This window comes from Rhinichthys klamathensis, unplaced genomic scaffold, assembly GCF_029890125.1.
Source record: "Rhinichthys klamathensis goyatoka isolate OS25496 unplaced genomic scaffold, OSU_Roscu_1.1 h1tg000123l_1, whole genome shotgun sequence".
NCBI classification, from domain to species: domain Eukaryota; kingdom Metazoa; phylum Chordata; class Actinopteri; order Cypriniformes; family Leuciscidae; genus Rhinichthys; species Rhinichthys klamathensis.
This window is the reverse complement of record NW_026606660.1, coordinates 2916686-2938357: the sequence shown is the minus strand read 5'-3', so window position 1 is coordinate 2938357 and position 21672 is coordinate 2916686. Positions and strand designations below refer to the sequence as shown.

Sequence of the window (21672 nt, the reverse complement as noted above, 5' to 3'; positions counted from 1 at the left end):
AACACTCCGGGCCCTATCTTGCACTCGGCGCAAATGACTTTGTACACTGACGCATGTATCATTCCTATTTTGCACCCGCGCAAAGCGGACTTTTCCCTCCACAGACGCACGTCGGTTAACTAAGAAATACACTTGCGCTCCCCGGGGCGGTTCAGCGCAAAGAGGAGGCGTGTTCCGGCGCAAACTTTCCCTCATGCTATTTTGCTGTTCTATAAAACAATTGCGCCACTGACCAGAAAAAAACTAGTCTAAAGTCAGTGGCGCGTTGCGCGTTGTTCATTATGCTATTTTAAGGGCGCATGCTTGGCCATAATCAATGTAGCGTGTGCACAACGCGCATACACGTTGATTCTCTCATCTAAGCAGCAGTTTTCATTTTTGCAAATCATACATTATTACGATAGATAGATAGATAGATAGATAGATAGATAGATAGATAGATAGATAGATAGATAGATAGATAGATAGATAGATAGATAGATAGATAGATAGATAGATAGATAGACAATTTATTATAAAAGCATGTAGCTTACACATTTACCCAAATTATCATACGCCTGTTTAACAGAAGTTAATTTGGGTGGGTTTCTCCATCCCCAATGTCACTTCTCTGTGTTTTACGGCCCTGATGAGAACGCTGCTCTCCTCGGCTGTGAACCGCTCCTGGCGCGCGCCTGGCAAATCCGCCGTTATAATAGGAATCCGCTTTAGAACAAGCGCACCTGCTCTTAAAGGGAATGTGAGATGACGCTCTGATTGGTTTATTTCACGTTACGCCCAAACCACACCTATGAATAATGAAGCTACTTCAGGCCAACCCCTTTTAGATTTGCGCCAGGCGCAAGAGGCATTTATCCCGCTGGGAAAATAGCAACAGCGCCGGGATCCGCTCACAAAGTTACTTGCACTTTACGCTTTGACACTTGCGTTTCAGATCGTTAAAATAGGGCCCTCCGACTTGTTGGGACTTTAGCTTATTCACCATATCCCCCAGAGTTAGATAAGTCCATACATACCTTTTTCATCTCCGTGCGTGCTGTAACTCTGTCTGACGCACCCACCACTAGCCTAGCTTAGCACAAACACTGGATGTAAATGGCTTCAGCTAGCATACTAATCCCAATAAGTGACAAAATAATGCAAACATTTTCTTGTATTACCTGGTCTCCCCTGTTTATTGTCATAGCTCTTTACAATACAGCGAACACCCGTCACAATTGTAAACTATGCTTTTACTATCTAGTAATTGCTGACTCTATTACTTCAACTCTGAACGAACTCTCTGCTCCTCACCACGGTGCGTCTCAGGTGCTGCGGTAATCACTCCGCCCAAGTAGTAGTGCTTCGCCTTCTGAGAATATAGTTCTCAATATTTATACAGTTAAAAGATGGCTGTGTCTCATATGACCTTATTATTTGTACACTCTGTGACTATACAAATCACAACATGTAAATAGGAAAATGTTTGCGTTATTTTGTCACTTATTGGGATTAGTATGCTAGCTGGAGCCATTTACATCCAGTCTTTGTGCTAAGCTAGGCTAGCGGTGGGTGCGTCAGACAGAGTTACAGCACGCACGGAGATGAAAAAGGTATGTGTGGACTTATCTAACTCTGGGGGATATGGTGAATAAGCTAAAGTCCCAAAAAGTCGGAGCCCAGATAGCACAAGTCTATTTGATGTGATGTTTACATCTGGAAGACGTATTTTAAGAGTGTTTGCTCATCTGCAATACGTCTATGACGTTTCCTGTCAGATGTCAAATAGATGTTTAGAAGATGTCTTTAAGATGTAATGATTTAGAATGCATGTTAAACTGACATCTTCTAAACGTCTATTTGATATCTGACAGGAAACAAATATTATATATATTATGCAATGATATCTGATCATTGCAGATGAGCAAACACTCTTAAAAATACGTCTTCCAGATGTAAACATCACATCAAATAGACTTGTGCTATCTGGGAGTGTTCCTTTAAGTTATTAATTGCTGAAAATCTTATCCCGATGGACACTATCCACTCCGTAAGCTAAAGGCTCACTTCACAAATTCTCATTCAAAGGCACATCATGGCATGTAGCGATCTGTATGAAGCAGGTTAGAGCCAATGAGGGTTTGATATCACTGCCTAAAGCTTGAAGCGCAATTTTGGGATTGATAATGGCTGCGACAGAAATCTTAAAAATTGTGCCTTGGAGGATGCAGTGCAAGGTAGGAGGCATCAATGTCTGATTCCCGAAATATGTTAGCTTCACTTCCTGTGTCCTGAGATACTGAGATTTTCGAAGGTGGTGCGATGAAGAGTTTGGTCCCACTGAAGTGTTGAGTCCCAGCTTAGGACCCCATTAGTATGCCAGTAGTATGCCTGATCTAAATAACGTGAGCTGTTTAAGCGTTATTTGGTAGCTTTATGTAGGCCTGGAATGCCAAATCCCTCTGATATGAAGACCTACAGCTGAATCCCTTCACTGCCTTTGATATTCCACAATCCTGTTCCATTTCGTGACAGTTTAGCAAAAAAAGAAAGATGACGTCTGAAATTTGTGGTTGGTGGTCAGTTTGTGTACGTTTTTGACCTATGTTTCCACTTTTGATGTAAGCCTAGGCCTAATTTATAGCGATAAATTACTATTGTAGCCAAATAAAATATTCGCTTAGTTTTTACCAAAGCTCGCTCTACTTTTCTGTAGATCATTAACCCGTTATGCTGCCTCAGAAGTCTGTCCGAAATCAGTTTCGTGATATAGGCTACCTTCATGCGCAAACGCTGCCAGCAGACTCAGCGAATCAGCGAGGCAACAAGTCAAACAACGAGTGCGGGATTTGATGTCTTGAGGATCGCTGAATAAAGGCCCACATTTGGGTCCATTCTTCACAAGCTATGGATTCTAAAGATTTGAATTAGGCTACAGCGCACGAAAGAACCAAAATACACATAAATTCATAAAATTCACACACACACACACAAAATAAAAAAATAAATAGAAAAATGTATTCGTGCGCTGTAATCCAAATATTTAGAATCCATATTTGTGAAGAACAACGGCCCAAATTCTCAGCAATCATGTCAGTCACAGCAGAGAAAACAAGATACACCCTTGGCAAACTAAATAAATAGGCTACATGAGTACATAGCTAATGGTTGAACGATTACAGAAATAGGCCTACTACTATTAATTTTAAGGTTTTAAAGTGTAGAACTAAAACTTTAAAACGAATTTGCAGCAAAAGTCTCCGAGCGAAATGGTACAATAAGGTATGAGTAAACTGGGTTTAAAGGAGAACTCCGGTCAATTTTAACATTGAGCTCATTTTTTTGTACATTTGGAGTCCTGTCAGTAGGCCTACAGACAAAAACGACAAAAATCGGTGTTGCCTACACCGTGTTATCCTCTTTTTAAAATTCGCACCCTGTTGAGTTCAATGGGGCAAGTTCTAAACCTGCTTTTAGCCTCTTAACAACCTTAATGTGTCATTACAAGTGCACAGCCATGTGAGTGGTGTTATTAAGAGTGACCACGGTCAATCTGACTGGAGTAGATGTGCAAGATATTAATAAAAATGATGTTAATTTAGCCAGCTCACATACCTGTATTTACTTCCTGTTTTCGTTCGAAGTCCACAGTAGTCAATTGTCGAGTTCGCGCGCGCGATCATTGGTAACTAATTTAACTAATATAACTAATGATCGCGCGCGCGAACTCGACAATCGACTAAGCTCCTAAGCGACTGAAAGCTCCTAAGCGACTGAAAGCATAACGTCATATAAATGACAACTGAATACAACATAATCAAGATATGAATGCCACGATTTTATTATTCATAAATGAGGATTCCTACACATTTGTACGTCTGCAAAGTTGTTCAAACGTAGGCCTAAATAATTTAAGTTTTAGTGCTGTCAGTATTGTAGGTTTCAGTGTCAAGTAAATGTAGGCTACGTGTGGTAGAACAACATTTTAAAACATAATACGAATACGCATGTCATCATGAGATCACGCTGCTGCAACAGCACCACTGTCTCACCATTCATGCATTTGTTAGCCCCCACCCCCCCAACACATTGCATTCAAGGAATACATTTTTACCAGTTAATGTATTCCCTGAACCCATGACATGACCTTGCTGTTGCTGTTGTTACAACAGCAATACTAACGAGATGACAGCACTCTCAAAGTTTACAGCACCACCACTATCCACTATACAAACTGTAAACCCCAAAATGTCTGCGCGAGTGTTGATGTGACCGTTTCATTTGAGGACAAGTGCATCAAAAAGAGATATTAGACCATTAGCAGGCTAAAATTGTACAGTGTGCAATGTCTTTATAAATTAAGAAAAATAAGTAGGCTACAAATAATTGAATGTAAGGAAGTCAAGAAGACGCTTTCAAACCTCGACCAATTGGTGTTAAACGAGTTTTAATAAACAGGGCACAGGGCAATTGCTGTGTATTGCAAAATTATATGTCTGGCACTACAAGATATGTGCTAAGCTACTTGGTGTTTAAATGAAGCTATTTACTTTTGATTTGTAAAAATCGAGTATGCTCCTTCAGTCTATGAAATAATAATTCGGATTTATATTATGGTCATGAATTTGCAGAGTGTACATTATTGTAAAATGCACTATGTGCATAGCTCACTTTTCATCATAAAAACATTACAATTTATTTGTTCATAAAGGGTTAGTTTTTACCTTTCTATCTGTTTCCCCTATAACTACATTTATCGAAAAGCTATAAAAACACCTTAATGGCCAAAGCATATATAAAAGAAAAAAGCTTAAATGTTTGCTTGTTACCATAGGCAAAGAGTTTTGCTTAGAGGTTGCTCAGTAAAAGTCTATGACTATGATGTCATTGACAACTTTAAGTGCCAAAATGGCAGGAAAGTACAGTACATGCATTGATAGGCTCTCTCTAAGGGACATGTCACAGAGATCTTTCCGTGGTGAAATCAGTCGGAGTCTCTACATTATTACCTGACAAATTACGTTAATTCACTTCAGATTTAAGCTACAGAAAGCCGAGAAATGAACCCAACAGAACTTTGAATTAGAACTAATATTTTAAAAGTTATTTTGAAGATGAAAAAGATATCTTTATAAATTTCACCTTTTACGAAAAGCATCCATCATTGACACCGATCCTTAACTTATACCTTTATTCAGTTAACATTTGTTCCACTTTTTTTTTTTTCGTTTTTACAGAGCAGAACTAAAATCCACATTTCACAAGCTTGCATGAGTATGTTCCACATTGACCAACAGTCCTACACCGCATCAAACATTAACATATATCAATATTGGCATTGCACGTAGACTACAGGCTCCTCCATTTTAAATTAAACATTTGGATAATTTGTCTTTTGTTTATAATAGGTCAGCCTAGTTGTTTAATTATTATTATTACCGGTATTATTATTATTATGTTATTATTATTATTATTATTATGTTAACGTTATTACCAGTGAATGTAATGAAGTCGTGAATTGTTGTTGACGTTCATTTCGTTGTGATTGACTTTTCCACAGTAGAATATTCGATGTTTTAGGAAAGATTATATGGTCGTGGTCCTGAATATGTTTGAACCAACATTTTCTGCAATTATTAATATTAAAATATTTTTTTTAATAGCTTAACAAGACGGCTATTTCAATCAAAACTCAAACAATCAAAAAACATTTTATTTCTCACTATAATGTTTTGGCTGGACAATGATTTGGACAAGTGCAAAATATTGATTTTCTCACAATAGACATGTCTTTGACACGCGGGTGTTCATTTATAAAAAAAAAAAATGACAAAGTAATAGATGTTTATGTCTCCAGTAATTTTAACATCATATTTATAAATCGTATTGCTGTATAAATGAATAAGCTTCAAACGAACGAATATCACACCGACCAGCGCAGCGTTTCCCGATAATAATGTAGGCTATCTTAGTTCCTGAGGGTTCTATACGTGCCAGGCTGTAGGGTTCGCTCCTTTTCTATGAATTATCCATGCAGGAAAAAAATGTCAGTTGCTTGTCATTGTGTAACTTTATTATCTTGCTTGTTGAAATATTAATAATTGATCTGTCCGGGGAAGTTATTTTCTCAATATTTAATTCCTAATTTATTAACTAAAATGTTGAGATTATGTAGGCTACTTTTATCATACAGTTTTATTTTCACAAATTAATTTGTGGTTCGATGTGCACGTTTCCAGGGTCAGCTATTTTGAGGATTAAGGTGTAAGCTGCACTTTAGGGACGTTCGCCGATTTACTCCCCCACAGTGATGGAGGCAGAAATGAGAACACGTGTGCAATGTAGGCGCGAGCGCGAGCGCCTTTGGGTGTCAGAGAAAAAGAAAAAATGACCACGTTTAAGTCACTGAAAATATCTGCTCCCACAGTCTGAATTTCATTTATAGGCTACAGTTGTCCGAAACAATATTTGTTCGTTACAAATAAGGATACTTTATTTAGTTATTTATCTATAATTAATTTTCATGTTTGTGTGCATTTATTCCAAATCGTTTAAAATAATTGACAATTAAAATATTAACAATTAAGTAGCCAAAAAGTATTAAATAAAGCATCATGATGTTAGTCACAATGTCTAAGTGTAATTCAATTATGTGCCAAGTTTAGGTGTAATTTTACAATTGTCCTACAGGTGACTCCAAGAAATGATTGGATGTATAGTAACAAACATCATCATCATCCTCATAGTGTCGAACATTATTCAAACGGTTTTTACTTGTGCACGTTACTCGAAGATCCGTATCTGTATTTTATGCTGAGCTGGCATATCTTCCACAAGATTGCAAACAAACAATGTCATCAACAATGTCATCAGAAACGCTTTAAACAAAATGGAGGTAAACCCGTTTTAGTGAACCTGTCCAATCGAGGTTCATATGCTAGGCCGAATTATTTATATGCTTATTACTTAAATAAGATAGCTATATTTGCACTGTGTGGCAGTGATCCAGCATCAACACAGATAGCATCACTGCAGGCGCCAAATGCGGACAAGCACCATTACGCCCAGTAGCGCACATGAGAAAACAGCAGAATGCCTTATCACTCCCTGCGTGCAGAGCCTATTGCATGAAACGTTCTCTTGATAAAAAAAAAATGCTGCTAGCTTTACAGTGAACGTAAATATACTGAAAACCAAGGGAGAATGAGCAGAGAAAAAAACATTTGTAAAAGTTCCGTATACCTTGGCGAGAATTGGAAGTGAAATAGGTTCTCATAAAAGACAACGATTGTGACTTCGTTTTATGCAATACCTTTATTTAGCATATTTACACGTGAATTTATAAAAAAATATATAACTAAAGCTTTCTTCATATTTACATTAACAATTTATTACTTTGTTCACATAGGGGTTATTACATGTACACGTTTAAGTAATGTATTTTCATTATTTTAAAATGCACTGATGCACTATAGCTTTAGGATGACAAATCGTATTTTGCATCAGCTATGCAGTCGTTGTCATAAATGGCATAGACAAAACCAGTATGACTATCGGTTACACGACCAACCACCAAAAACCGCAACCTGGAGACAGTTATAATTACAGTAAAGAACAAAGTCGTATACATTCATTCGGCTTTACAAAGATCGTATTCCCAGAGCGCGCTGAACATGGACATCACCGTCGAGGGATGTGCAGTGGTTGAACTTACAGTTTGCTTTCTTGAAATGGGAATGATTTGTAAGCTGCTGTATCAGCGCTGTTACGAGGATGAGGTAGAAAGACTGAGTCCGTGTAAACTGCTCAAGTGCTGCTGCTGCTTACTTAGGGGACTCGGAGGTTTTCTGTCTCCTGTGGAGGACAAACAGGAGGACATATTTAGAGAGAAAACAAGTCGTAACTCCCCTCACATCAAATAAAGTCATTGTCTTTTTGCTTTTTAAAACGTTTAACGTCATGTGTAATGTACGGGATCGGGCCACCGGGGCATGCATGTTCTAAACGATTCGATTCTCTAAAATAGGCCTGTTCTGTAAAATTTCTATTTTTTTTCCAAAAAAATATTCTGAAATAAAAGTTTCTGAAATGTATTTATTATTTTTACAAATGCTGCTCCAAAACTGACCGTTTATTTCATTATATGTAGCTATTTAGAATTTATTCAATTGTTTTTATAAGACGGATCAAAATTTGCCTGTAATCCTATGTTAAAGTAAGCTAATGCGCAATGTCTACAATGAGTAACAGCATTAATCAATAGTAGAAATGTATTCATATGGGCCTATTAATGTGCCCAATAATGTGAGTATAGGCCCCACCTGAGATCATACTGCAATGCTTACCACTCAGTTTGCCCTGCATGACCTCATTCTCATACGACATTTTATGTGCATGCCTAATGATTTGGTTGAGAACATTGGTATACTTCGTAAGCTTCTATATGAGAGCTGAATCAGAATGTTCTTTTTATTTTCCTCCAAGTGTTGTTTCTTGTCATTTCTATGTAATAACAGTAATAATAGTAGTAGATCTATCCACGGACGTTAAAGAGGTGTATCGATATCTTAAAGTTGGCAACACCTATAATTGTCAAAATAGTGTGTTTAAATGCATGCCCTTAAAACCTTCGGTCTATTATTCCTAAAGTGCCGTTAAAATATGACTGATATCAATGATCGTGCATACCATCTCGCACCGCATGTTTGAACGCCATAGAAGAATGGATGTCACTCGGGTGCATCGCTACGCCACCGCCAGGGTGTGAGAGACTGGTGCCCTGGGCCTGCCAGTGATGCCCTGGGCTCACATAACTCCCAGCTGGACCACTGTACACGCCGTACTGGTTGGAGGGAGAGTATGCGCACGCTGGGACATAGCTAGACAAAGTCGACGAAGGCTGGAGTAACAGGAGAAAAACAAGCACATTAACAGAGCAAGCAGACAAAGAGCAGAGAATCAGACAAATACTATATGCAAAGTAATACATAATAAGGTAACGCTGATTGTTAGGCTGTGTTTTACATATAAATACGTGCGATATAAATATTACTAACCAAGTGTGTAAGCAGCTGTATAAAAAGAATTAGCCTACAATTTAGCAACGCTTTAATGTATAGCATGTAATTGCACATTAACATGAAAGGTAACTTCCAAAGTCATCCAAATTATTTTTGAACAGAACTTGCATCTCAAACAATAAAATACAAGTTCATAATTGCTACGGTACCTGAGGGTATTTTATGTCTGCATCAATAGCTGATTTGTCTATTCCATTGACTCCATGAGCGGAGGGAAATGTCGCTCTGTTGACACTACTCCAGTCCTCCATTTTTGGTGCGTATCCTTCAGCGCTAGCAATAGCTAGGAAAAATTATTTAAATTAATAAAACTTTCTGTTTTTACTTTGCTTTGCAACAAACCAAATCAGAATTACACCAAGCTGAATAAAGAATTACTATAATGGAATTAACGGTAACACTTAATTTGACAGTGTCCTTGTTACATATTTTACATGTAGGCTACTTAACATAGTAATAACAGTAAATTATGCATAATTACATGGAACTAACCCTCAACCAAATCCTAATCCTACCCTAACCCTATAGCAAGCACACGTAGTAATATTACTCAGTACTATTAATATATAATTACACTGTAACAATGACACCTTAAAAATAAAGTGTTACCGAATTAACTGACAGCGTTAGACTGTTTTTTCTTTGCCTTGCAATTTAATGATTTGAAACGATATTTTAAATACAATTCGACACAAATGTGCAGCATTTTCTTCATGAATATGTTCAGCGACAATTCTGCATACATATTTGCTTAAATGGATTTGAATAAATATATTATTATCAATTGCTTATGGTTACAATATTTCACATATATAATAATATATAACATATTTTCTAATACAGTATTTTCAACAGCATGTTTTATTATAATAATGCATTAATGCGCGATAAGCATTTATTCGTTATATTGGACAAATAAGGAATTTATCGAATAAATGCTTATCGCGCATTAAGCCCCTGCATAGCATTTTTTTTATTATATAAGTAATATATATAATTAAATATATATATATAAGCACTTATCAGCAGGTCACAACTTTTTACAGTACCGAGAACCTGAAGGCCTACTCCGTATGTTATACGGATTTGTGTAAAAAAAAAAATGCCTTAATGACTCTTTTTTCTAAATTTCAGGTATGTCAACAAGTTTTAACATTCTTTAAAGCAGATTATTACATAGGCCGCCTCGGTTTGGTTTGAGTAGATGCACCACAAAACAAGCTATAGTGAGGCTGAGGCCTGTAACCGTGCATGTACAAGTAATATTTGTTGTCTAAACCAATAGCTGTACAATAAGTCTCACCTGTAGGATCCATGAAAGCACGAATACCCAAAATATTGCTGACCGTGTGAGCTGAAGGCCAACCACGGGGAATGCTTACATGCCCACCCGTGACAGGGACACCGGGAGGATTGCTCATTTTGGTCCCGGAAGGAGACATTGCACTGGGGTATGAATACGGGTATATATGGTTATAGGAGAGGCCGGACTGCGGTGGTCCTTGTTTGCCATTTTCATATTGGTTAGGTTGGGAGAGGTTTCCAATCTTGTTCCTTAATATCCGACTGATAGAGCTGACCGAAGGAACGTTGTACTTATCACATACTCCGTCCGCGAGAAGACGGTCCCGGATCTCCCATGCAAAAATTCCCGGGTCTCCCTGTTTGTAGTCCCGTATGTTTTTTACTACATTAGGCGTTGTTACTCGTGGTTTGCTGCCGCCGATTGCGCCGGGCAAAATGGACCCAGTTTCGTTGTATCTCGCAAGAATTTTACTCACACACCCATGGGAGACCCGAAGCTGTCTGCTTATGTCACAGGGTCGGATGCCAAGCTGGGCTAACTCCACTATTCGTAATCTTATTGCATTGGGCAAAGGACGTCCATTGACAAAAACTCCCCCGAGCTGGTTCACCTCCCCGTAGTTTTGATCTGTAAGAAACAAAAGACATTGAAACTTTAAGGTTAAGTAAAATGAATGTCGTAAAACAGCATGGCACATCATGAGGACACATGTCCTGAGGACATCAAAGATTTGTTAATGAAAATGGCGATCTTCTTTTTCTTTCTGCATTCTCTTAAATACCAACATTTTTTTAACACTTGAAATTGTCAGTAGAGATAATTAATAGTATTATTGTGCTAATGAGACCGTATAGCGCATAGTGGCTTTGTTTTAATAATGTAGGCTACATGCTCATCACTAAAGCAAACATTGTACCATTCAGTTTGAGGCTCAAAGTCACGGTTATTTCTGGTCTAAATAAAGCATCTCTCATGAAGCATGCAGAAGTGAACGAGATCTCACCCATTTGATCTTGCGATGCGTGTCTTTAAAGCAGTTTTCCTTCAATGGCTGAACGCTCCTGCATGCGGTTGCTGTGTGGAGATGTTCGGAAGACTTCGACAAACTTTTGTCTATTCCGGCTGCAAAACTTCTACATGCCAAACTTGTCTAGGGCAGAATGGGATACGAGTGATCCTTTCCCGTTAAAGAGGGATTTGTCTGATCCCGCAGGGTGAAGTTTGCTGGAGTTAATTTGACGCGTCCTCCACGTCAATCTAACTGGTTACGCGGAGAGCGATGGGTTGATTTCATTGGTCCAGAAGTCTGCGGATAGGCTGCGTGTGTGCGCGTAAGTACCATCCAGTATGCAGTTTAACCATTTCAATATATTATTTCAGATTAAAGGGAAAGAGAAACGCTTCGTTTAAACTAGACACATTTCCAACATTAATAAGTTGAGCAGCATATGCAGTTGAAAAAGCAAAAGAGTGGTCTAAGAGGTGTAGCTACAACAGAAAAGCTGTTTACGCGCCCGTGTTCCGAGACGTAAGAGAATTCTGTAGTGCACATATTCTACCCTTTCAATCGGCTTTGTGATAGAAAATTATTTGAATGCGCCTTTGCCAATCCGTGCCAACCCGTGCATCAGTGAAAGCTTGATGTATTATCCATGTGTCGCTAAAACAACGAACTTTAAATCCATGTACCGCGCTCTATATCAGCTATTTCATACGTAATGTCTAAACCAACTAGCCATTAGACACATGACTCAGTTTGCTGTGCTGTCACTTCTACATTTTATTTAAGCAAAGAAGCTTTTATGGAAAGCCTAAATAATTATATAGGCTACTCTGACGCTTAGGCTAAACAAATAGGCCTATGTAAAATCATTTGGTGGACAAATAATGGAAATGCTCCATTAGCATGAGGCAGAAATGAGAGAGGAAGAACAAAAAAATAAATAAATGCATACGTAAAAATACTTAAAATACACTTTGTACATGGAAAGCCAGTCTAATTCATTTATCAGCACACATGCTCCAAATAAATGTGCAATCGATATATGTGTCAAATGAATACTAGAGTTATAGGGTATTGACTGAATTCCAAAGGCCAACACTATCACAGCATGCTCACAGAGTTTCCTGTGGAAGTAAAGATGGTATAGTTTATTAGCTCACAAAATGTCACTTGTAAAAGTTTACAGACGACCCAATAGAACAAGAAGCGGTGTCACTATCCGTACATGTGTGTAGGTCACAAGTCTCTAACTTCAACACATGGAGAACATCATTCCAGATCATCTCACAACATCTGTGGCAAAACGCGCAGTAGAATGTAACGAAATCAAAGAGGAAAAGCGTTCTGTCTGTGTTTTGTGAGAACACACAAGAGAGAATGTGCGGGGAACATAGTGCCACCACAACAAAGTGATATTGGAAAATAGACATCAGCATCACAGGCGTATTGTGACCAAGTGTAAAATGAGGTGTTATCACCGAGATGTGTGTTGTGCGTCAAAATGAAACCATTCAAAGGAGTCCGACAGGTTTTAGTCGTGGTCAGAACCCAGTAGGGGACATATTGAGAGCAGAGAGCCAAAAGTCTCCCTCCTCTGGATAAATTAGGCAATTACACTTAGTAGTCAAATTTTGTGGATACACAATGAGGTTAGCAGGGAGAAACGGCTATCGAAAATTGCTCCACGAGCACATTTGTGAAACATGCAGACGACGAACTCACTTCATGGGTGTCTTGCACAGGATTCTCAGGTATGCAGACTCGTCGCACGGAGCTTCACCGACTTTATTTATATGGAAACATTTCACGTAAAAAAAACGATAAGTGTAGAGGATTGTAGCGGATTGCTATATGACTGCTGCTGTGATGTATGTCCGTAATTACACTTTTCTCAGTTTGAGATGTTATTACATGCGAAAATTCTTGAATTGGTTTAATGATGTGAACGGAAATTGTGCTTCCTTCCAAATGCATGATATATTTAGAACGGTTCAATTTAAGACTCGAAACTCGTGGACTTGAGAAAGAGAGAGATAGAAATAAAAAAACAACAAGAAAAACAACAACAACGCATTTCTAAATAATTCACATTGCACCTTTCTTTCTTTCTTTCTTTCTTTCTTTCTTTCTTTCTTTCTTTCTTTCTTTCTTTCTTTCTTTCATCATGACTTGCGATGTAGCCTATTTTAGGGGCAGATACTACAGTAAAGGTGTATCTTGACAGTTTAAATGCGGCATGCACAATATAGCAAATTAAATCAAAACTCAAAAACATAAAAAACGAACAGATTTACATGCTGAAAACTGTATGTTATACTAGCCACATATGTCGACATCATTCTTTGGTATCATTATGCCCTTGTAGTAATAATATTATTATCACTTAATGCCTAGTCTGTATAATCTCAGTATCTATGAGCATAGCCTATCATGTCAAAGCTGAAATAATAATGTTTTTGACAAATATAGTATATTATTTGGAAAATAAAAGTCTATTTTAGAAATGAATTAATGTCAGTATTAGGCCTAACGCTTTTGTTAAACACTGATATAATTTTTACCACGCTTCACTCATTCATTTAGAAATACAAGGCTATGTCACGTCTATGATTTGTTGGTTATATTTACAGTCATGTAGTTTAAAATATAGCTGATAACTGTGATAACTAACTTAAGATTGAATTCATTGCTGCATTATATAACTGATCAAGATTAAATATGTCGGTAGTTGTGTTCATATTTACCGGCTGGTTTTGTTGATTATAATTTCACAGTACACCCATTATCTTCAAATATATCAAATAAACTATCTGCTATCATTTAGTGCCGGTCATTGGTCATTCTCACTCGTCCTATTCACAGATAAAGACCGATGCTTAAAGATAGGATTAAGATAGGATAGGAGAGGTGCTTTATCTCCCAAATGGACACTGTCGAATTTAAAATAGAACTAAAGTCTGGTTTGACACTTAACGTCTGTTTAAAGACTAATCTCTCGGGTCTAGCGCTTCTCAAATGAGTAGCCTACTATTTTTTACATGAAAATCTGTCAGATGACGAAATATCGCAAACTTTATTTTATGACAGTATTCTAATTGTTTATTCTTATTAAAATTAACCCACACAACGTGTAAATTTCAATTAACTGATTTTATTTAAGTAAAAAGATATTACCTAATAACACTGAATCAATGTAAATACACACATTTTTACAAGCAAAACTATGTTTTATTGGTTAAATCAGGTAGAGGGCTCTTTAAAGTAACATTTGCAGGTTACCACATTTTACAATGAATTGCAAATATTTATTCAGAGTGTGCACATGCACAATAAAACATTTATGCAGAAAGAGAATCAACTTGATGAATGCTTTTTAACAAACCTCAGACACCTAAAGTATATAATTCCCAGTTGTGAATAATAAAGCTATAAAAATGTGTGGGTATTGCAAATGATAAATATGACTGTCGTATTAAAACGTTTAAATCGCGGATGTGCACGACATATATTTTGTCTTACTTTTATGGTCTCAGTTTTCTTTTATCCCTATATGGACGGTATATGTGAGCGGTTTTATTGCAGATCCGTTGTGGCTCGGGTCTTGATTTAGTGTTTGTGAGTTTTGTGATCTCATTGCTATGTATGGAAATTGGCCTGCTTGCTTTCAGCAGATGAGAATCAACATGGGGTGAAGAACACAAAGCCTAAGTGTATACGAAATACAATCTATAATTCATACCGTATCTGCAGGGTCACTCTGAGCTTTTAAAATCACGTCTAACATACAGCTTGATTCAACTAACTTTCAACAAAACAGACTGTCGTTGTCATCTTCATAGCTGAAACGTTTAAATAAAATGTTTTTTTTTTACAGTTCCTTAAATTATCTTGGTTAATATGCTTGGTTAATATACAATGAAACCATCCTGTTGATTTATCATTTTAGTTACGTAAGACAAAATGCTCGGGTTGGTACAACATATTTTCTAGATAAGTGATCTGAAAATGTCCATAAAAAGTCAAAATTATGTCGGCCACACACTGGACATAACTCAGTTCTAGCAAAAGGTTTTCATTAAGAGTTTATTGAAATTGTGAAGTGCGAGGTGGTTTTAGGGTTTGAAGGCTCCACCCCAAGTTCAGCAAAGTGAGTGCCAGTGTAAAGCCTGGATAATTGTTTATGACCTTTACAGAATTTTTTTCTCATGTGGAAAAAAATAACTAATTGCTTCAAAGAGTATCGAAGGTGTAAAATGTGTGCTCCAAAAATGACAGATGCAGAAACTTTATCAGTGACATTATTCAATGTTCCGTCAAAGCAATTATAAACTCGATTAGACTAGAAATGGCAAAATACCAAACCTGGACTGACGGCATGAGCTCGTGAAAGGCCATGGAAAAGTTAATATTGTGACCTACAAGGGGAAAAGTGGAATTTTCCACATTTTTTGGTTTTATGTATACATAAAATATTCCACAGCTGAGATATATGTTTTCAGGAGTGTAGATACAAATACTTTACAAAGGAGAAACATTGACCTTCCAAGTAACTTTTCCATACTTTCTCTAGTTCTGAACGCGGTGTCTGGAGCACTCACGCGCTAAAGTTTTGTTCGGCACATGTAAACGAAAATTGGATTGGATTAATTCGGATTTAATTAGTGTATGAATTAGAAATGACAGTGTATAATTTAATTAATACCATGGTCTATTTCGCCATATCCCGCAGTTATTTGTTTGACCTAATGTGATTAGCAATCGTTTAATGTAATAATATTAATAATAATAATAATAATAATAATGATATACGTTTGTAAGGTCAATCATTTAAAAACATCAATGTTTCCAACGACTCAAAACAGCCGCAAAGATATGGAAATGACCTGCTCAGATTACCTTTTTTGGGGGGGATTTCCATGTGTACATGGAAGAGAATCACATCACATCTTTTTTTTTATATATAGATTTTGTCATCTCATTTACACACTAATATATATATGCAATTTATTGATTAATTTAATTAAATGCATACTACTCAAACAATTTTGCTTTTACTTTTTGCTTTTTAAACGTTAGGCCTACTTCCCGTTTGCCCCTAGAAACCTAATTGGGAACGTAACACTACCATATAGGAGATAAAACAAGTAGCTATTGATATGCCAGTCATGGGTCATCTGTTTTGCTATTGTGCTGTTCCTGTCTTTATCAAAGTTGACAATATTGTTGCAGATAAAATAGCACAGGCAACATAATATGGTTGATTAACTATTGGTTATTAATTGATTATTAACTGAAACCCCTTTCAGGGCATCACCGTTTAACCTTTGGCCTCATGAACATCGGTCATGTTTGTAGTTCTTTTTATTTGTGTTTGTAGTTCTGAACTAAATCCTCCTGCAAAATCTTCTAAATTCTTGCTTTGAAACAGAATTTGAGCTTGTATCATATTTGATGAAGTTTGGATCATTAATTATTTTACTTTCCTGGCTGTGTTTCCCAAAAGCATCGTAAGCCTAAGTAGATCATATCCAGCAATGGTCTCTACGATTAACTTAGCTCACGATGCTTTTGAGAAACACAGCCCAGTTTAATATTGTGAAGTTGCTTTGAAACCATTTTCATGACAACTGTGAGGGGGGTGATTTTTTTCTACAACTTCTGCTAATTAATTGGTTCGAGATCAAATTATTGTCAAATTATTTCTGTAAATAATTAACATAGGACTACTTCACTTTATTTTTTAATAAAATTTCACTTTACTTTGATTAAATCACAGATTCACTCTTAAGTCATACTCTGGGGTTCTGGATACCATTTGCATGCTCACCCTTGGCAAAAACTGTGCCTTCGTTCTCTTGACAAACTAAGACGTTGAATGGAATATTAAGATATAGATTGTTGTAACTAGGTTTAAAGGCTCAGGGAAGAAGAAGGCGGGAACCAGCAAATATCAACATAAATTTGAATGTCAAAAATAAACAAACAACAAAACAAAACAAAAGCAGCTCACAAAATTTATGTTGATATTTGATGGTTCCCGCCTTCTTCTTCGCCTTATTTTGCTCAAAACCATGATCTATTTAAGTCCAAATGTCATAATAATAAGAAACTATGCTAACCACAGGTCTACAGCTATATCAAATAGACTATTTGGAATAATAGGAAAGGTTCCGGATCCAACGTCGGAGGTGCCGGAACATGTTCCGGCGTGTTCCGGCTCAAATTAAGCCCTGCAAATAGTACATCAGGGTGCGTTTCCCAAAATCATCGTTAGTCAACTGGTCATAAGTTCTGTTGTTACAAACAGTTCAAAGATTCAGTGTTTCCTGAAACCAATGTTTCCCGAGCTATGTTTTCGGGAAACACCAAATTAATGAATTTATGTTCGTAATGACGGAATTTGTGACAATTTGACAAACGATGCTTTTGGGGAACACAACCTGATTTACTGTTTGGTCATGACATGAAAAAGTTTAAATTGTAAGCGATTCAGGAGTGTGTTTCCCGTACAATGGCATTACTGCTTAACCACTCTATGATGCATCATTAGAGAAATTAACTCGGTAGTCATGATGCACATCAGTCATTCAAAATATGACTGTAGGCTACGTCATATTACATCACATAGAATGAAATTTGACAAGAAAGTAGTTCTACCAGAAAGACTCGGGAGAATAATGCCGTTACCAGTAAACATTTATTAACAGCTCAGCACAAGGAGTGGTAATGAACTGAACAGAAACAGGCGTGTAATTAATTAGGAACTACGAAAACTAATAGGGAACACAAGCAGGCAAACAGGAAATCCAAAACACCATGATAATAAAACAGAACTAAGCAGAACATAACTGTTACAGTAGCTCCCCCCTCCCGAAAATTGCTTCCTCCTGCCAATGATTATCCAAACTGATGAGAGAGAGAGGGATGGCAGGGGCTCTGGAGGAGGACGAGGGGCTGGCGAAGGGCAATAGACAAGAGGAGATGGTGGTGATGATGGTGGGAGGAGCCAAGGAGGAGACGAGAGCAGGAGGAGCCAGGCAGTGAACCAGAACACAGCCAAGACGAAGGCCCATGGTTGAGTCGAAAGAGAGAGAAGCCATGATAGAGATTTAGCAGGTTTAACCAGGGGTACGACAGACAGATGGAGGTGGCTGATGACAGAAAAGCTGATGGTACCAGGCAACAAACAAGGATCGATCAGGAGACCGAAGTGGAGCCGCAGCGACGAGCGTCTGAGGTGGTGCCAGAGGACTGAAGCAAAGCCAATGGGACTGAGGACCAAGTTGGAGCTGGAGGGAAGGCAGGTCCGGCAGAGCCAAAGGGGTGGAGGGTAGTGTGACCAAGGCAGAATCAAAGGGATGAAGGAGCCCGGTGGAGCCATCAGGATAATGGTCTCAGGTGGAGCCGAGGGAGGGAGGAGCCAAAGAAGAACCGACTGGTCGATGGGCCAAGATGGAGTGACGGGATTGGTGGCTGGAGCCAGAGCAAGGGGATTCTCTTGCCAAGGCAAAGCTGGATAGGAGGAGGAGCCGAGGGACTTAAGGGAACCAGCGGAGGTGGGGCAGAGGAACTGGCTGTCATTGGTAGAGGAGGTGGGTGAGAGAGGCTGGGTGGGATCACTGGAGACACAGGAGACTTGGACCTGGGCGGGACCAGTGGAGACACAGAAGACTTGGAGCTGGGCAGAACCAGCAGTGACACAGGAGACTTGGAGCTGGGCAGAACCAGCAGAGACACAGGAGACTTGGAGCTGGGCAGAACCAGCGGAGACCCAGGAGACTTGGAGCTGGGCAGGACCAGCGGAGACACAGAAGACTTGGAGCTGGGCAGGACCAGTGGAGACACAGGAGACTTGGAGCTGGGCAGGACCAGCGGAGACACAGAAGACTTGGACCTGGGCGGGACCAGCAGAGACACAGAAGACTTGGAGCTGGGCAGGACCAGCAGTGACACAGGAGACTTGGAGCTGGGCAGAACCAGCAGAGACACAGGAGACTTGGAGCTGGGCAGAACCAGCGGAGACCCAGGAGACTTGGAGCTGGGCAGGACCAGCGGAGACACAGAAGACTTGGAGCTGGGCAGGACCAGTGGAGACACAGGAGACTTGGAGCTGGGCAGGACCAGCGGAGACACAGAAGACTTGGACCTGGGCGGGACCAGCGGAGACACAGAAGACTTGGAGCTGGGCAGGACCAGCAGTGACACAGGAGACTTGGAGCTGGGCAGAACCAGCAGAGACACAGGAGACTTGGAGCTGGGCAGAACCAGCGGAGACCCAGGAGACTTGGAGCTGGGCAGGACCAGCAGAGATACAGAAGACTTGGAGCTGGGCAGGACCAGTGGAGACACAGGAGACTTGGAGCTGGGCAGGACCAGCGGAGACCCAGGAGACTTGGAGCTGGGCGGGACCAGCAGAGACACAGAAGACTTGGACCTGGGTGGGACCAGCAGAGACACAGAAGACTCGGACCTGGGCGGGACCAGCAGAGACACAGAAGACTTGGACCTGGGCAGGACCAGTGGTGACACAGAAGACTTGGAGCTGGGCAGAACCAGCGGAGACACAGAAGACTTGGAGCTGGGCAGGACCAGTGGAGACACAGGAGACTTGGAGCTGGGCAGGACCAGCGGAGACCCAGGAGACTTGGAGCTGGGCGGGACCAGCAGAGACACAGAAGACTTGGACCTGGGTGGGACCAGCAGAGACACAGAAGACTCGGACCTGGGTGGGACCAGCAGAGACACAGAAGACTCGGACCTGGGCGTGACCAGCAGAGACACAGAAGACTTGGACCTGGGCAGGACCAGCGGTGACACAGAAGACTTGGAGCTGGGCAGGACCAGCGGAGACACAGAAGACTTGGAGCTGGGGGGGACCAGCAGAGACACAGAAGACTTGGAGCTGGGCAGGACCAGCAGAGACACAGAAGACTTGGACCTGGGCAGGACCAGCGGTGACACAGAAGACTTGGAGCTGGGCAGGACCAGCAGAGACACAGAAGACTTGGAGCTGGGCGGGACCAGCGGAGATACAGAAGACTTGGAGCTGGGCAGGACCAGCGGTGACACAGAAGACTTGGAGCTTGGCGGGACCAGCGGAGACACAGAAGACTTGGAGCTGGGCAGGACCAGCGGTGACACAGAAGACTTGGAGCTGGGCAGGACCAGCGGAGACCCAGGAGACTTGGAGCTGGGCGGGACCAGCAGAGACACAGAAGAGCGGGACCAGCAGAGACACAGAAGACTTGGACCTGGATGGGACCAGCAGAGACACAGAAGACTCGGACCTGGGCGTGACCAGCAGAGACACAGAAGACTTGGACCTGGGCAGGACCAGCGGTGACACAGAAGACTTGGAGCTGGGCAGGACCAGCGGAGACACAGAAGACTTGGAGCTGGGGGGGGACCAGCAGAGACACAGAAGACTTGGAGCTGGGCAGGACCAGCAGAGACACAGAAGACTTGGACCTGGGCAGGACCAGCGGTGACACAGAAGACTTGGAGCTGGGCAGGACCAGCGGAGACACAGAAGACTTGGAGCTGGGCGGGACCAGCGGAGACACAGAAGACTTGGAGCTGGGCTGGACCAGCGGTGACACAGAAGACTTGGAGCTGGGCAGGACCAGCGGAGACACAGAAGACTTGGAGCTGGGCGGGACCAGCAGAGACACAGAAGACTTGGAGCTGGGCAGGACCAGCAGAGACACAGAAGACTTGGAGCTGGGCGGGACCAGTGGAGATACAGAAGACTTGGAGCTGGGCCGGACCAGCGGTGACACAGAAGACTTGGAGCTGGGCGGGACCAGCGGAGACACAGAAGACTTGGAGCTGGGCAGGACCAGCGGTGACACAGAAGACTTGGAGCTGGGCAGGACCAGCGGTGACAAAGAAGACTTGGAGCTGGGCGGGACCAGCGGAGACACAGAAGACTTGGAGCTGGGCGGGACCAGCAGAGACAGATAAAACATTGTTGCCGACCCATGCACCTGGTCAGACTCTTCCCTGGGCTCGGGCTCTGGGGCGATGGTGGGCTCAGTCTTTATCTCTGGCTCTTGCATCGCAACAGGCTCGGGCTCTGCGGTAGGATCTGGTGTTTGCTCTGTGCTTTTGTGTGGGTCTGTGTTCTGTCAGGTTCTGGTGGGTGTAATGTGCGCACAACAATCAGAGAATATAACAAACACAGTCTTTAATAAATAAATCCAAGAGGAACACTTAGGAGTAGACAGGCAAACAGGAAACGCAAAACACCATGATGATAAAACAGAACTAAACAGAACATAACCATTACACGTATAATAGCTGCA

General features: G+C 40.5%; 1 protein-coding gene across 1 annotated transcript; it reads right to left on the bottom strand.

Moving 5' to 3' along the window:
* Positions 1 to 7274: 7274 nt before the first annotated feature.
* pax1a (paired box 1a) lies at positions 7275 to 11625 on the bottom strand. The gene is made up of 5 exons (XM_056255889.1): positions 11369 to 11625; positions 10363 to 10992; positions 9209 to 9342; positions 8668 to 8878; positions 7275 to 7833 (listed from the first exon to the last, which is right to left on the bottom strand). The coding sequence occupies exons 1-5, from the start codon at positions 11370 to 11372 to the stop codon at positions 7745 to 7747; spliced, it is 1068 nt and encodes a 355-aa protein (XP_056111864.1). The 5' UTR covers positions 11373 to 11625; the 3' UTR covers positions 7275 to 7744.
* Positions 11626 to 21672: the final 10047 nt, after the last annotated feature.

Coding starts and splice junctions, on each gene's coding strand:
- pax1a (XM_056255889.1), bottom strand. Junction 9,343..10,362: donor TGCTTTCATGGATCCTACAG/GTGAGACTTATT, acceptor AATTTTTCCTAG/CTATTGCTAGCGCTGAAGGA. Junction 7,834..8,667: donor CAAACATGCGGTGCGAGATG/GTATGCACGATC, acceptor TGTCCTCCACAG/GAGACAGAAAACCTCCGAGT.